The sequence below is a fragment of the Oncorhynchus gorbuscha genome, linkage group LG22 (genome assembly GCF_021184085.1).
Source record: "Oncorhynchus gorbuscha isolate QuinsamMale2020 ecotype Even-year linkage group LG22, OgorEven_v1.0, whole genome shotgun sequence".
NCBI lineage: Eukaryota > Metazoa > Chordata > Actinopteri > Salmoniformes > Salmonidae > Oncorhynchus > Oncorhynchus gorbuscha.
Window position 1 is genome coordinate 40,501,810 of NC_060194.1, and position 16,698 is coordinate 40,518,507.

Genomic DNA, 16,698 nt, shown 5'->3' on the forward strand with positions numbered 1-16,698 from the left:
ACAACATTATCTCTTCATGCATGAGTAATAGCGAAGTAATAACTGATCTCAACAATTAGTCTATTGATTGGTTATTGCCATAGTATATTCATTTATATAGGTCAATGATATGAACTTGCAGAAACATAATCGACTAGACTGGATAGTGTACAGTAGCTACATCAGAGGGAGTGTTGACGATTTTGTGGTGACGTAATTTGGTATATGGGTCCCACGGACAGGGGGGGTGAGCAGCCAGTGATCCACCGGCATCATGGCTTCCACATTGGATATGAAGTGTTTTTAGCACACCCTAGAAGAAAATAGCCATTCATTGTTGAAAATCTGAGCCCATTCTAGTCTCATATTGGGACTGAGTGTCCGTGCCGCCCTCTTCTCTCCCTCGACCGCCTCTAGAAGGAGGATCTTCAGTGTTTTTATTGTGAGTTTTCATCCATAAATGCGTGGAAGATGGCCGACGTACCGGCGGAGTGCACCATCAAAGTGATGTGCCGTTTCAGGCCCTTGAATAGTTCAGAAGTGACCAGAGGGGACAAATACATACCTAAGTTTCAAGGGGAAGACCATGTGGTCGTCGGGGTAAGTTGGTTTGTCATATTTCTTTTGTCTGACACAGAGTGTCCTCTGTGACAGTGTGCGCTGCGCCATTGACACGGTGATCGGCTCGGCCAGCAGTGTCACTAGAGTGTCAGCGCAGCTTGCTGACCTACCTGTCCACCCGCATCAGCTGAGTACCGTTAAACGTTACGGCACTAAGCTAGTTCACCCACACCATCACCGATCGATCGGAAACAGGACACACTATTGATTGCTAGCCAGTCACGTTTGTATCGTTAGCTAGCTGTATTTCTCTGCTTTACCGAGTCAATTTTTTGTCGTCGCAATGAACTAATCTTTGCCGTGTCAGGTAACGTTAGCTACTGTAGCTGGTCAGTCAGCTGTCATCCAACAACAACAATGACAGGCAAGTGCTAGCTAACTTTAGCTAGCTAACTACAGTACCGACAACAATGACAGGCAAGTGCTAGCTAACTTTAGCTAGCTAACTACAGTACCGACAGCAATGACAGGCAAGTGCTAGCTAACTTTAGCTAGCTAACTACAGTACCAACAACAATGACAGGCAAGTGCTAGCTAACTACAGTACCAACAACAATGACAGGCAAGTGCTATAGCTAACTACAGTACCAACAACTACAATGACAGGCAAGTGCTATAGCTAACTTTAGCTAGCTAACTACAGTACCGACAACAATGACAGGCAAGTGCTAGCTAACTTTAGCTAGCTAACTACAGTACCGACAACAATGACAGGCAAGTGCTAGCTAACTTTAGCTAGCTAACTACAGTACCGACAACAATGACAGGCAAGTGCTAGCTAACTTTAGCTAGCTAACTACATTACCAACAACAATGACAGGCAAGTGCTAGCTAACTTTAGCTAGCTAACTACAGTACCAACAACAATGACAGGCAAGTGCTAGCTAACTACAGTACCAACAACAATGACAGGCAAGTGCTAGCTAACTTTAGCTAGCTAACTACAGTACCGACAACAATGACAGGCAAGTGCTAGCTAACTTTAGCTAGCTAACTACAGTACCGACAACAATGACAGGCAAGTGCTAGCTAACTTTAGCTAGCTAACTACAGTACCGACAACAATGACAGGCAAGTGCTAGCTAACTTTAGCTAGCTAACTACAGTACCAACAACAATGACAGGCAAGTGCTAGCTAACTACAGTACCAACAACAATGACAGGCAAGTGCTATAGCTAACTTTAGCTAGCTAACTACAGTACCAACAACAATGACAGGCAAGTGCTAGCTAACTTTAGCTAGCTAACTACATTACCAACAACAATGACAGGCAAGTGCTAGCTAACTTTAGCTAGCTAACTACAGTACCGACAACAATGACAGGCAAGTGCTAGCTAACTTTAGCTAGCTAACTACAGTACCGACAACACGAGCTAACGTTGCGTTCAAAATAAATACTCATAATTTTTCAGTTAACACTCAACACCTGCTGGGAGGTCATGTCTAGCTATCTAGCTAACTTTAGGCCAGCTGAGATGGCAGTGGCATATTATCTGGCCTAAAGTTAGCTACACCCAGACGCAAAGATGGTGCAGAATTGGACTAGTTCGCTACTGTTAACTGTTTCATCAACAAGATCACTGACAAGCCAGCTCCGATGACTGCCGCTGGGCCCAGTTGATGTATTTAGTCAAAACAAGACTGTTGTGCGGTACGTTACAAGACTATAGTAGCCAAGTGCGGTACTGTATGAGGAGCAGAATTTACAATTCAGACACAACACATTTAATGAACTCATAACCACTGTTACATTAGTAGATGTTTGTACGGTCTGTAGCTACAATGTCTGTTCATGTTGTTATAACGGCGGGTAATGACATACATTTCTTCAAATGAGTGTAGTGCACTTAGGTAGCTACATTAGTTATTATCTCTGAAAATATCTGGTTAATGTTACCACCACTGGCCCATTACTAAGTGGATTCAGGAAATGGCACTTTGTTTGTTTTCTTTAGTCATCTGTCTGCACTCAAATGTCACTATATTCTCTATGTAGTGCACTACTTTTGACCAGAGCTCTATGGGGTGTATATAGGCAATAGGGTGCCATTGGGGACATACCCTTGACACCAGATAAGGATAATTAAATGGGTGCCACTCTGTTATGCCAAAAGAAGGAAATGCCTCCCACACAAAGGGGTGCTTGAAGTTCAAAACAAATAGTTTTATATTGTTCTCTCTAGACATAATCCCTTTCCTTGATCTGTGGGGAAATTGGTTTGAAAGAACTGTCTGTACATGTCATATCATCTTTTCATATTTGCACTGTAGGCCAGAAGAGAATAAGCACTAGATGAGGTATGACCACCTTTAGTCAGTGTTCAGACAGAGCCATGGACTTTGATTCCCTGGTCTGGACACACCTCACCAACGCCAACATAATGAAGTCTATAAAGGTTTATATAGTAGGCTACAAATAGCAAGCAGTTGTAGTTCTGTAACTTATTTGCACTGAGTGCATGTCCTTGCACATCTTCATCTTCAACTTCCCCTTTTACACTTCCAAGTGGCGCGGTGGTCTAAGGCACTGCTTCTCAGTGCAAGAGGTGTCACTACAGACACCCTGGTTCGAAACCAGGCTGTATCACAACCGGCTGTGATTGGGAGTCCCATAGGGCGGCGCACAATTTGCCCAGCATCGTCCGGATTTGGCCGGTGTAGGCCATCATTGTAAATAACAATTTGTTCTTAACTGACTTGCCTACTAGTCAAATAAAAAATGTAAAAAACAACACAGTAATTTTGTATATTTTAAATGTGGGTAGTACATACCACCACCACTACACACAACACTACTATACAATATCACACTTGTAGGACTTGGCCTAGATTTGACTTTGTACGGGTACCCTCTGTATATAGCCTCACTACTGTTATTTTATTGTTGTTCTTTAATTATTTGTTATTATTCTATTTTCAATTTAAATGTTTTATTTATTTTTAATGATAGTTTATTTTAGTACGTAAATACTTTCTTAACACGTATTATTCTTAATACTGCATTGTTGGTTAAGGGCTTGTAAGTCAGCATTTCACTGTTAGGTCAACATCAGGGCATGTGACAAATTAAATTTGATTTGAAGACTGAATAAAGAATGACATCATCATTCATGGGAAACACAGTATGATGACATCATGGCCATTGGCCACTGAAAGGGATGGTCAGTGGGGATATATAGTATATATTTGGGCCAGGGGTGGATCTGAGCTGGCATAATGGAACCTGGCCCATTTGCCTATATCATTCAGCCACAAAGTTGGAAGACAATAATCTATTATAGTGATAGAAAGTGATGGTTGTCTCCAATGCTTGTTTTTGCTGACATTTTCAGGGCTTGTGATGTCATTACTTTCCAGCGTATTATCAGAGCTTAGACCTCTTTTTCTGTCCAATCAGAGCTTAGGCCTCTCTCTCTGTCCAATCAGAGCTTAGGCCTCTCTGTCTCTGCCCAATTGCGCGCGCACACACACACACACACACACACACACACACACACACACACACACACACACACACACACACACACACACACACACACACACACACACACACACACACACACACACACACACACACACACACAGCTGGCCCCCTGGGTAATCCCCTTGTCTTTCTCCTGGCAACCAGCTGTTCCACCAATCAGAGAGAGTTATGTTGGGTGCGGCTGTGTGCTTCCTCTGGGTTGGTGGGACTGTCTAGTGATTATTATTATTATAATGCCTGTTTGTTTCACGGATGCACCTATCCAGGGTGACTGACTCTAACTCACTTAGCTCATATTTTGTATCTATTTGAAACAATCCACTGTATAAATATAAATCCTCAACGGCAACATCTGTCCACTCCCTAGGCTTGGGACAAGTACCACACAGACAGTTATCTCTGCTCTGATGTTCTTGGCACAGTGCAAACCAGGGGAGCTGAGATGGAGGGACAGTTGATGCTTACACCTGGAACCTTGAACATACTGTATGTTTTTACTTCTCTCAGTCCTGATAGGCAGTCCTGAACCTTAACCAGTCAACTATGCAGAACCAGGATGTAGCCTCGACAATCTCAGTCAGCTTGGTACAGCACTGGAGATGGAAGAAACTAAACCAACAGTCTTCCCTCCAGTCTCTGATTAGACAGAGAGAGAGAGAGAGAGTAGTTGACTAGATCTAGAATAGAAAATGCAGGGGTGAATTATTCAGGCTTCTATTACTGCCCTGACTGTCAGTCCTGCTGCTGGTGCTGCTCACATAGAGAGAGCGATCACGTCAGCCTCCCAGGGTAGGATGCTGTCACATGATTCCACCATCTCCATACAGCTACACACACACACACACACACACACACACACACACACACACACACACACACACACACACACACACACACACACACACACACACACACACACACACACACACACACACACACACACACACACACACACACACACACACACACACACACACACACACCGTGAGAGTGTGCTACTTTTAGATTCAGCAGTGGAAACTAACAAAAGATAGGTGGAGGAGAGAGGACTGAGGGAGTGAGGGAGGGAAGAGGAGGGAAGAGGAGTGAGGGAGGGAGGGAGGGGAGGGAAGAGGAGGAGGGAAGGGAGGAGGGAGGGAGGGAGGAGGGAGGGGGGAGGGGAGGGAAGAGGAGTGAGGGGAGGGAAGAGGAGTGAGTGAGGGAGGGAGGGAGGGCAGAGGAGTGAGGGAGGGAGGAAAGAGGAGGGAGGGAGGAAAGAGGAGTGAGGGAGGGAGGGAGGGAAGGAAGAGGAGAGAGGACTGAGGGAGGGAGGGAGGGGAGGGGAGGGAAGAGGAGTGAGGGGAGGGAAGAGGAGTGAGTGAGGGAGGGAGGGCAGAGGAGTGAGGGAGGGAGGAAAGAGGAGGGAGGGAGGAAAGAGGAGTGAGGGAGGGAGGGAGGGAGGGAAGGAAGAGGAGAGAGGACTGAGGGAGGGAGGGAGAGGGGAGTGAGGGGAAGAGGAGTGAGGGAAGAGGAGTGAGGGAGGGAGGGAAGAGGAGTGAGGGAGGGGAGGGAAGAGGAGGGAGTGAGGGAGGGAAGAGGAGGGAGTGAGGGAGGGAAGAGGAGTGAGGGAGGAAGAGGAGTGAAAAAGAGATGAGAGAAAAAGGCTTCCACTATCAAATCACATTTTATTGGTCACATACACATGGTTAGCATATGTGAATGCAAGTGTAGCGAAATGCTTGTGTTTCTTGTTCCGACAGTTCCGAAATGCGTTGTGCAGACAGCACTACCCTCTGGAGTGCCTTGCGGTTGAGGGCGGTACTGGTGCCGCACCAGGCGGTGATACAGCCCGACAGGATGCTCTTGATTGTGCATATGTAGAAGTTTGTGAGGGTTTTAGGTGACAAGCCAAATTTCTTCAGACCATTTCAGTTTGTCCGTGATGTGTACGCAGAGGAACTTAAAACTTTCCACCTTCTCCACTACGGTCCCGTCGATGTGGATAGGGGGGTGCTCCCTCTGCTGTTTCCTGAAGTCCACGATCATCTCCTTTGTTTTGTTGACGTTGAGCAAGCGGTTATTTTCCTGACACCACACTCCGAGGGCTCTCACCTCCTCCCTGTAGGTTGTCTCGTTGCTGTTGGTAATCAAGCCTACCACTGTAGTGTCGTCTGAAAACTTTATGATTGAGTTGGAGGTGTGCATGGCCACGCAGTCATTGGTGAACAGAGAGTACAAGAGAGGGCTGAGAACGCACCCTTGTGGGACCCAGTGTTGAGGATCAGCGAAGTGGAGACGTTGTTTCCTACCTTCACCACCTGGGGACGGCCCGTCAGAAAATCCAGGACCAAATTGCACTGGGCGGGGTTGAGACCAGGGCCTCCATCTTGATGACGAGTTTGGAGGGTACTATGGAGTTGAATGCTGAGCTGTAGTCAATGAACAGTATTCTTACATAGGTATTCCTTTTGTCTAGATGGGTTAAGGCAGTGTGCAGTGGGTCTAGGGTATCAGGTAGGGTGGAGGTGATATGATCCTTGGCTAGTCTCTCAAAGCACTTCAGGATGACAGAAGTGAGTGCTACGGGGCGATAGTAATTTAGTTCAGTTACCTTAGCTTTCTTGGGAACAGGAACAATGGTGGCCATCTTGAAGCATGTGGGGACAGCAGACTGGGATATGGATTGATTGAATATGTCCGTAAACACACCAGCCAGCTGGTCTGCACATGCTCTGAGGATGTGGCTAGGGTTGCCGTCTGGGCCGGCAGCCTTGCGAGGGTTAACACGTTTAAATGTTTTACTCACGTCGGCTGCAGAGAAGGACAGTCTGCAGTCTTTGGTAGCAGGCCGTGTCGGTGGAAAAGTATTGTCCTCAAAGCAGGCAAAGAAGTTGTTTAATTAGTCTGGGTGCGAGACGTCCATGTCCGCGACGGGGCTGTAATCCGTGATTGTCTGTAGACCCTGCCACATAGGTCTCGTGTTTGAGCCGTTGAACTGCGACTCTACTTTGTCTCTATACTGATGCTTTGCTTGTTTGATTGCCTTGTGTATGGAATAGCTACACTGTTTCTATTCAGTCATGAGTCCAGTTGCCTAGCCATGATTAAATGCTTTGGTTCGCGCTTTCAGTTTTGCGTGAATGCTTCCATCAATCCACGGTTTCTGGTAAGGGAAGCTTTTAATGGTCACAGTGGGTACAACATCTCCAATGCACTTCCTAATTAACTCACCCACCGAGTCAGCATACACATCGATGTTATTGTCTGAGGGTACCTGGAACATATCCCAGTCCGTGTGATCGAAGCAATCTTGAAGCGTGGAATCCGATTGGTCAGACCAGCGTTGGATAGACCTAAGAACGGGCGCGTCCTGTTTTAGTTTCTGCCTATAGGAGGGGAGCAACAAGATGGAGTCATGGTCAGATTTGCCGAAGGGAGGGCAGGGCTTGTATGCGTTGCGGAATTTAGAGTAGCAGTCGTCCAATGTTTTGCTCAAGCAGGTACAGCAATCAACGTGCTGGTAGAAATTAGGCAGCCTTGTTCTCAAATGAGCTTTGTTTAAATCCCCAGCTACAAAAAATGCAGCCTCGGGATATATGGTTTCCAGTTTACATAGAGTCCAGTGAAGTTCTTTCAGGGCCGTCAAGGTATCTGCTTGGGGGGATATACACGGCTGTGACTATAATCTAAGAAAATTCTCTTGGAAGATAATTTAGTCGGCATTTGCTTGTAAGGAATTCTAGGTCAGGTGAACAAAGGGACTTGAGTTCCTGTATGTTGTTATGATTACACCACGACTCGTTAATCATAAGGCATAGACCCCCGCCCTTCTTCTTACCAGAGAGATGTTTGTTTCTGTCGGCGCGACGCATGGAGAAACCTGGTGGCTGTACTGACTGACAACGTATCCTGAGTGAGCCATGTTTCTGTGAAACAGAGAATGTTAAAGAGAATGTTTCTCTGGAAGGCGACTCGTGCCCTAATTTCATCCACTTTGTTGTCTAGAGATTGGACATTGGCAATTAATATGCTAGGAAGCGGTAGACGGGGTGCTCGCCTTCTGAGTCTGACCAGTAGGCTGCTCCGTCTGCTTCTCCTGCAGCGACCGTGTTGTCTTGGGTTGGCCTCTGGGTTAAGATCCCACATCCAGGATGGAGGTCCGAACAAAGAATCCGCTTCGGGAAAGACGTATGTATTCCTGGTCATATTGTTGGTAAATTAACATCGCTTTTATATCCAATATTTTTTCGCGGCTGTGTTTTCTGGGCTAAAAATGTAAGAAATAATACATAAAAAAAAAAATTACTGCATAGTTTCCTAAGAACGTGAAGCGAGGCGACCATCTCGCAGCACTATGATTTAAACGGGGTATATACTTTCCAGACAGTTATTACCATTCTATTGCCTAGTAAATACAGAGTCTATGGGGGGAGGGGATCCAGTTGGCTAAAGCACTTCCACCCCCTGAGGCTGTTTATTCTGCACTCTGGGTGATCTTGTATTTATCACTGGCCTGTTCAATAGACGTGTTTGTACATTCGAGACAAATCAGATTTTCCCAAGGCAGACCAAGAAGCCAGTAGTAGTGTCTGTGAAAGACATCACTTATAAATACTAGAACAATGCTTTCACTGTGTCATCTCCACTGATTACTCTTTCAGGCTGCAGTGTAGTGGAGGAGGTAAAGGAGCACTGCCTTCCAGACTCATGAGAACTTTGAACTTGGGCTGTACTACTGATAGTGAGGACATTCTCAGCCTTATGTTATAATAATAATATAATAATATATGCCATTTAGCAGACGCTTTTATCCAAAGTGACTTACAGTCATGTGTGCATACATTCTACGTATGGGTGGTCCCGGGGATCGAACCCACTACCCTGGCGTTACAAGCGCCATGCTCTACCAACTGAGCTACAGAAGGACCATGTTGTCAGTACTGCAGCCTAATGTTGTCAGTACTGCAGTGTAAGTCTGGCGAGGTTGTGTTGTGGCTGGCTGTGCCCCATCTTGTGACTGATCAGTGGGTCAGGTCAGGTGATGTCCTGTACGGATAACTCTGTGGTTCTGAGTAGTGAGCAGTGTTATAGCTGCTGTCCTGAATAGAGAGGTTCCTTGGAGCACAAACCCACATTTGCCTTTCTCTGTTCTACTGTGCTGCATTGATGTACAGTCCCAGTCAAAAAAGTTTGGGACACCTACTCATTCAAGGGTTTTTCTTTATTTTTAATATTTTCTACATTGTAGAATAATAGTGAAGGCATCAAAACTATGAAATAACACATATGGAATCATGTCGTAACTAGAGGTCGACCAATTATGATTTGCCGATACCGATTATTGGAGGACCAAAAAAAAAGCAGATGCCGATTAATTGGCCAATTTTTACACATACAGTTGAAGTCGGAAGTTTACATACACCTTAGCCAAATACAGTTAAACACAGTTTTTTCCCCAATTCCTGACATCTAATCCTAGTAAAAATATCCACATACTTTTCCTTCCTCATGAAGCCATCTATTTTGTGAAGTGCACCAGTCCCTCCTGCAGCAAAGCACCCCCACAACATGATGCTGCCACCCCCGTGGTGTTCTTCAGCTTGCAAGCCTCCCCCCTTTTTCCTCCAAATATAACGATGGTCATTATGGCCAAACAGTTCTATTTTTGTTTCATCAGACCAGAGGACATTTCTCCAAAAAGTACGATTTTTGTCCCCATGTGCAGCTGCAAACCGTAGTCTGGCTTTTTTAATGGCGGTTTTGGAGCAGTGGCTTCTTCCTTGCTGAGCGGCCTTTCAGGTTATGTCAATACAGGACTCTTAAACTGTGGATATAGATACTTTTGTACCTGTTTCCTCCAGCATCTTCACAAGGTCCTTTGCTGTTGTTCTGGGATTGATTTGCACTTTTCGCACCAAAGTACGTTCATCTCTAGGAGACAGTGCATGTCTCCTTCCTGGGCGGTATGACGGCTGTGTGGTCTCATGGTGTTTATACTTGTGTACTATTGTTTGTACAGATGAACGTGGTACCTTCAGGCATTTGGACATTTTTCCCAAGGATGAACCAGACTTGTGGAGGTCTGCAAAAAAAAATTCTAAGGTTTTGGCTGATTTCTTTTGATTTCCCATGGTGTCAAGCAGAGGCACTGAGTTTGAAGGTAGGCCTTGAAATACATCCACAGGTACACCTCCAATTGACTCAAGTGATGTCAATTAGCCTATCAGAAGCTTCTAAACCATGACATCATTTTCTGGAATTTCCAAAGCTGTTTAAATGCAGTCAACTTAGTGTATGTAAACCTCTGACCCACTGGAATTGTGATACAATTGTTGGGAAAATGACTTGTGTCATGCACACAGTAGATGTCCTAACCCACTTGCCAAAACTATATTTTGTTAACAAGACATTTGTGAAGTGGTTGAAAAACAAGTTTTATTGACTCCAACCTAAGTGTATGTAAACTTCTGACTTCAACTGTATTTGTAATAATGACAATTACAACAATACTGAATGAACAATGAACCCTTTTATTTTGACTTAATGCATAAATAAAATGTATTTAGTCTCAAATAAATACTGAAACATGTTCAATTTGGTTTAAATAATGCAAAAACACAGTTAATATTGCTCGCTAACATGTATTTATTTTAGCTAAATATGCAGGTTTAAAAAAATATACAATATACTTCTGTGTATTGTTTTTAAGGAAGGCATTGATGTTTATGGTTAGGTACATTTGTGCAACGAATGTGCTTTTTTGCGAATGCACTTTTGTTAAATCATCACCCGTTTGGCAAAGTTGAATTAGGCAGTGATCTGATGATAAATTAACAGTCACCAAATTGATTATGTAGTTAACTAGGGATTATGTGAAGATTGATAGTTTTTTTATAAGATATGTTTAACGCTAGCTTGCAACTTACCTTGGCTCATTGCTGCCACAAGGTCCTTTTGACGCTGCACTCGCGTAACAGGTGGTCAGCCTGCCACGCAGTTTCCTCATGGATTGCAATGTAATATTAATTGGCATCCAAAAAGGACGATTATCGATATGTTATGAAAACTCGAAATCGGCCCTAATTAATCGGCCATGCCGATTAATCGGTCGACCTTTAGTAGTAACTGAAAAATTGTTAAACAAATCAAAATATATTTTAGATTCTTCAAAGTAGCCACCCTTTGCCTTGATGACAACCTTGCACACTCTTGGCATTCTCACAACCAGCTTCACCTGGAATGCTTTTCCAACAGTCTTGAAGGAGTTACCACATATGCTACTTTTCCTTCACTGTACGGTCCAACTCATCCAAATCATCCCAATTGGGTTGAGGTCGGGTGATTGTGGAGGCCAGGTCATCTGATGCAGCACTACATCACTCTCCTTTTTATTTAAATATCCCTTACACAGCCTACTTATTCATATACAGTGGGGCAAAAAAGTATTTAGTCAGCCACCAATTGTGCAAGTTCTCCCACTTAAAAAGATGAGAGAGGCCTGTACATCTTCATCATAGGTACACTTCAACTATGACAGACCAAAATGAGAAAAAAAATATAGAAAATCACATTGTAGGATTTTAAATGAATTTATTTGCAAATTATGGTGGAAAATAAGTATGGCTGGCATGGAGGGTCACCGGGGGTTTATTAGTGTGTGTATGTGCAGCTGATCACAGTGATGTTTTAACACTAATATGGTGTCCCATGAGGCTCAGTTGGTTTGGTATGGCACTTGCAACTTCTCTGAATAATATTATTATTATTATTATTATTATTTAACCTTTATTTAAATAGGCAAGTCAGTTAAGAACACATTCTTATTTACAATGACAGCCAAACCCGGATGACGTCCTTTAGATGGCTCATCTGCAGGGTATAGCCCCTTACTGTGGGACACTTTATGCTGAGTCTTATGATGGAATAGGAAGTGTTTAAATTGAATGTCAGACAGACAGTTGTGAAACTTATTCTTTCATTTCTTTTTCTCTCTCTGTCTCTGTCTCTCTTTGTCTCTCTTTGTCTCTCTGTCTCTGTCTCTCTCTGTCTCGCAGAGCAAACCGTTCCAGTTTGACAGAGTGTTCCAGCCTAATACGACACAGGAGCAAGTATACAACGCCTGCGCCCAGAAGATCGTCAAAGGTGAGCTCTGCTCAGACATGGTTTATGAACACTCTGCTCTACTGTAGATGTTTGTTAACCCCTAAGGTCGATGTCCACGCCCCCGCGGAAATCTAATTAGCATAATACACAAATCCCCATTTAAAATGCGTCAGTTTAAGCAGGAGATATGTTTGTTTTTTTGCATTGCGTCTCAATCCACCACATCCACCATGTCTCACTTCCACATCTTCGGTGAAAGCTGACAGAGCTCGAGCGGTGTTTGTCAGACCATGAGACATCCCCCCCAAAAAATGGTTCTCTCACAAAATCGTCTGTAGCGTCTGAACAGTTTAGCTTACAAACTATTATGAGATATGAGACTCTCACAAACACGACGATGTTCTCCGTTTTACTGTACGACACTCACAAACACGACAATGTTCTCCGTTTTACTGTACGACACTCACAAACACGACGATGTTCTCCGTTTTACTGTACGACTCTCACAAACACGACGATGTTCTCCGTTTTACTGTACGACATTCAAACACGACGATGTTCTCCGTTTTACTGTACGACATTCACAAACACGACGATGTTCTCCGTTTTACTGTACGACACTCACAAGCGTCTTGGGACTCGTCTGAAGTCGGTCTGCCAACTTCTGTCTGTAGCATCCCAACATTTTGGGCTACACAGTAATAATACACTAATATACATCTGTGCAAAGGTGGGACTATCACGAACACGTCCATGTCGGCTGTGTTGCTCTAGGACACCCACAGGCCTCACAAGACTCATCTGGGTCCCTCGGTACCAGTTGAAAAAATGCATGAAAGTATACTGTATATGGAGACTGTTTACTGCCCAAAGTATTGGGTTAAATACATGTAAATAGAACCCGCAGAGTTCCTCTGTCCAGTGTCTGTGTTATTTTGCCCGTCTTAATCTTGTATTTTTATTGGCCAGTCTGAGATATGGCTTTTTCTTTGCAACTCTGCCTGTAAGGCCAGCATCCCGGAGTCGCCTCTTCACTGTTGATGTTGAGACTGGTGTTTTGCAGGTACTGTTTAATGAAGCTGCCAGTTGAGGACTTATGAGGCGTCTGTTTCTCAAACTAGACACTCTAATGTACTTGTCCTCTTGCTCAGTTGTGCACCGGGGCCTCCCACTCCTCTTTCTATTCTGGTTAGAGACAGTTTGCGCTGTTCTGTGAAGGGAGTAGTACACAGCGTTGTATGAGATCTTCAGTTTCTTGGCAATTTCTCACATGGAATAGCCTTTATTTCTCAGAACAAGAATAGACTGACGGGTTTCAGAAGAAAGGTATTTGTTTCTGGCCATTTTGAGCCTGTAATCGAACCCACAAATGCTGATGCTCCAGATACTCAACTAGTCTAAAGAAGGCCAGTTTTGTTGCTTCTTAAATCAGAACAACAGTTTTCAGCTGTGGTAACATAATTGCAAAAGGGTTTTCTAATGATCAACTAGCCTTTTAAAATGATAAACTTGGATTAGCTAACACAATATGCCATTGGAACACAGGAGTGATGGTTGCTGATAATGGGCCTCTGTACGCCTATGTAGATATTCCATTAAAAATCTGCCGTTTCCAGCTACAAATTGCTGTTCTTTCAAAAACAGGAACATTTCTAAGTGACACCAAACTTTTGAACTGTAGTGAATGTGTGTGTGTATTTCTTTGTGTGTGTGTGTGTGTGTGTGTGTGTATTTCATTGTGTGTGTGTATTTCATTGTGTGTGTGTTTCTGTGTTTTTATGTGTGTCTGTGGATTTATTTGTGTGTGTGTGTATTTCTTTGTGTGTGTGTGTGTGTGTGTGTGTGTGTGTGTGTGTGTGTGTGTGTGTGTGTGTGTGTGTGTGTATTTCTTTGCGTGTGTGTGTATTTCTTTGCGTGTGTGTGTATTTCTTTGCGTGTGTGTGTGTGTGTGTGTGTGTGTGTGTGTGTGTGTGTGTGTGTGTGTGTGTGTGTGTGTGTGTGTGTGTGTGTGTATTTCTTTGTGTGTGTGTGTGTGTGTGTGTGTGTGTGTGTGTGTGTGTGTGTGTGTGTGTGTGTGTGTGTGTGTGTGTGTGTGTGTGTGTGTGTGTGTGTGTGTGTGTGTATTTCTTTGTGTGTGTGTGTATTTCTTTGTGTGTGTGTGTGTGTGTGTGTGTATTTCTTTGTGTGTGTGTGTGTGTGTGTGTGTGTGTGTATTTCTTTGTGTGTGTGTGTGTGTGTGTGTGTGTGTGTGTGTGTGTGTGTGTGTGTATTTCTTTGCGTGTGTGTGTATTTCTTTGTGTGTGCGTGTGTGTGTATTTCTTTGTGTGTGCGTGTGTGTGTGTGTGTGTGTGTGTGTATGTGTGTGTGTGTGTGTGTATTTCTTTGTGTGTGTGTGTGTGTGTGTGTGTGTGTGTATTTCTTTGTGTGTGTGTGTGTGTGTGTGTGTGTGTGTGTGTGTGTGTGTGTGTGTGTGTGTGTGTGTGTGTGTGTGTGTGTGTGTGTGTGTGTGTGTGTGTGTATTTCTTTGTGTGTGTATTTCTTTGTGTGTGTGTGTGTGTGTGTATTTATTTGTGTGTGTGTGTATTTCTTTGTGTGTGTGTGTATTTCTTTGCGTGTGTGTGTGTATTTCTTTGTGTGTGTGTGTGTGTGTATTTCTTTGTGTGTGTGTGTGTGTGTGTGTGTGTGTGTGTGTGTGTGTGTGTGTGTGTGTGTGTGTGTGTGTGTGTGTGTGTGTGTGTGTGTGTGTGTGTGTGTGTGTGTGTGTGTGTGTATTTCTTAGTGTGTGTGTGTGTGTGTGTGTGTGTGTGTGTGTGTTTCGGGGGATTTGGGTACATTTCCATCTTGGATTAACATTGATTCCTCTTCTTCTTCCAGATGTTCTGGAGGGGTACAACGGGACAATATTTGCATATGGACAGACGTCATCCGGCAAAACACACACGATGGAGGGTAACCTTCATGACACAGATGGGATGGGGATCATCCCCAGGATAGTACAGGACATCTTTAACTACATCTACTCTATGGACGAGAACCTGGAGTTCCACATCAAGGTAGCTACTGGCTAGAGCTCTACTATATTAGAACATAGAGTTCTACATCAAGGTAGCTACTGGCTAGAACTCTACTACATCAGAACATAGAGTTCTACATCAATGTAGCTACTGGCTAGAGCTCTACTACATCAGAACATAGAGTTCTACATCAAGGTAGCTACTGGCTAGAGCTCTACTACATCAGCACATAGAGTTCTACATCAAGGTAGCTATTGGCTAGAGCTCTACTACATCAGAACATAGAGTTCTACATCAAGGTAGCTACTGGCTAGAGCTCTACTACATCAGAACATAGAGTTCCACATCAAGGTAGCTACTGGCTAGAGCTCTACATCAGAACATAGAGTTCTACATCAAGGTAGCTACTGGCTAGAGCTCTACTACTTCAGAGTTGAATTGCTTTACAGTAGCTAGTTGAAAGACATTCAGTAGAATCACTTTAGTTGACAGGGTTTTAAAACCTGTTGATTTGTCTCTCTGGATACTTTCTAATAAGACACTCCTCTTATTTTCCAGGTCTCATATTATGAAATTTACTTGGACAAGATTCGGGACCTCTTGGATAGTAAGTTTGGGCAGAGTGAACACAGTATGTGTCCTAAATGGAAGGCCTATTACCTACGTAGTGCACTACTTTAGACCATAGCCCTATGGGCCCTGGTTAAAACTAGTGCACTACGTAGGGAATAAGGTGCCATTTAGGACACGTCATGTATAGCGTGCCTCTCCTCCTGGCTTGTGGCCATGCTGGTGTGTATAATTGGCTAGTTTACATCGCTGTCTGTTAAAAGGAGCTGATTGATGAAATGTTGCCTGTTGAAACAGGAAAGGGTTGATAGTGGTGTTCAGGACGTCAGCTGGAAATGTTTTTTACTGATATTAGAATGAATAGTCTGTTCATGTTTGGACTGAAGAGAAAGAAGGTCTGCATTGTGCCTCTGTAAACATGGTGCATTTGTATCGGTCGTTAAGTACGTTTTCCTCACCCAGTTTGAGCATGAGGTTTCTGCACACACACGCAATGATACTTAAATGGCTAGTTCAATCTCCATTTAGACGGGCTTTCTGTTGTGGCTCCAGAACTATCCAGAATAGTCCACAGTAAGAGTGTCTAACTCATTCCATTGAGGGCCTATTGCCTGCAGGTTTTTGTGTTTTTTTCCCCTTCAGTTAAGACCTAGACAACCATGTGAGGGGAGTTCCTTACTAATTAGTGACCTTAATTCATCAATCAAGTACAAGGGAGGAACGAAAACCCGCAGACAATCGGCCCTCCGTGGAAGGAGTTTGACATCCCTGGTCTAGAGTCTTGACTATGTTGCATGTTTCCTTCTCTGCAGTGTCAAAGACCAACCTGTCAGTGCATGAAGACAAAAACAGAGTTCCCTATGTCAAGGTGAGTCTTTAGTCCTCACTGAGTTACTCACCCAGTACACTGTCTGAGTTAAGACTGCAGCCACCTAATAACAGAAAAC

General features: G+C 43.9%; 1 protein-coding gene across 2 annotated transcripts in view; it reads left to right on the forward strand.

Moving 5' to 3' along the window:
- Nucleotides 1-219: 219 nt before the first annotated feature.
- LOC124009329 (kinesin-1 heavy chain-like) overlaps nt 220-16,698 on the forward strand; it is a 42,487-nt gene continuing 26,008 nt past the window's right edge. For both annotated transcript variants that reach the window (XM_046320997.1, XM_046320998.1), the window contains exons 1-5: nt 220-579; nt 12,119-12,206; nt 15,042-15,220; nt 15,740-15,788; nt 16,564-16,619. In XM_046320997.1, the coding sequence (XP_046176953.1) occupies nt 451-579; nt 12,119-12,206; nt 15,042-15,220; nt 15,740-15,788; nt 16,564-16,619 (501 nt within the window). In that variant the 5' untranslated portion in view covers nt 220-450. The remainder of the gene's footprint in view (nt 580-12,118; nt 12,207-15,041; nt 15,221-15,739; nt 15,789-16,563; nt 16,620-16,698) is intronic.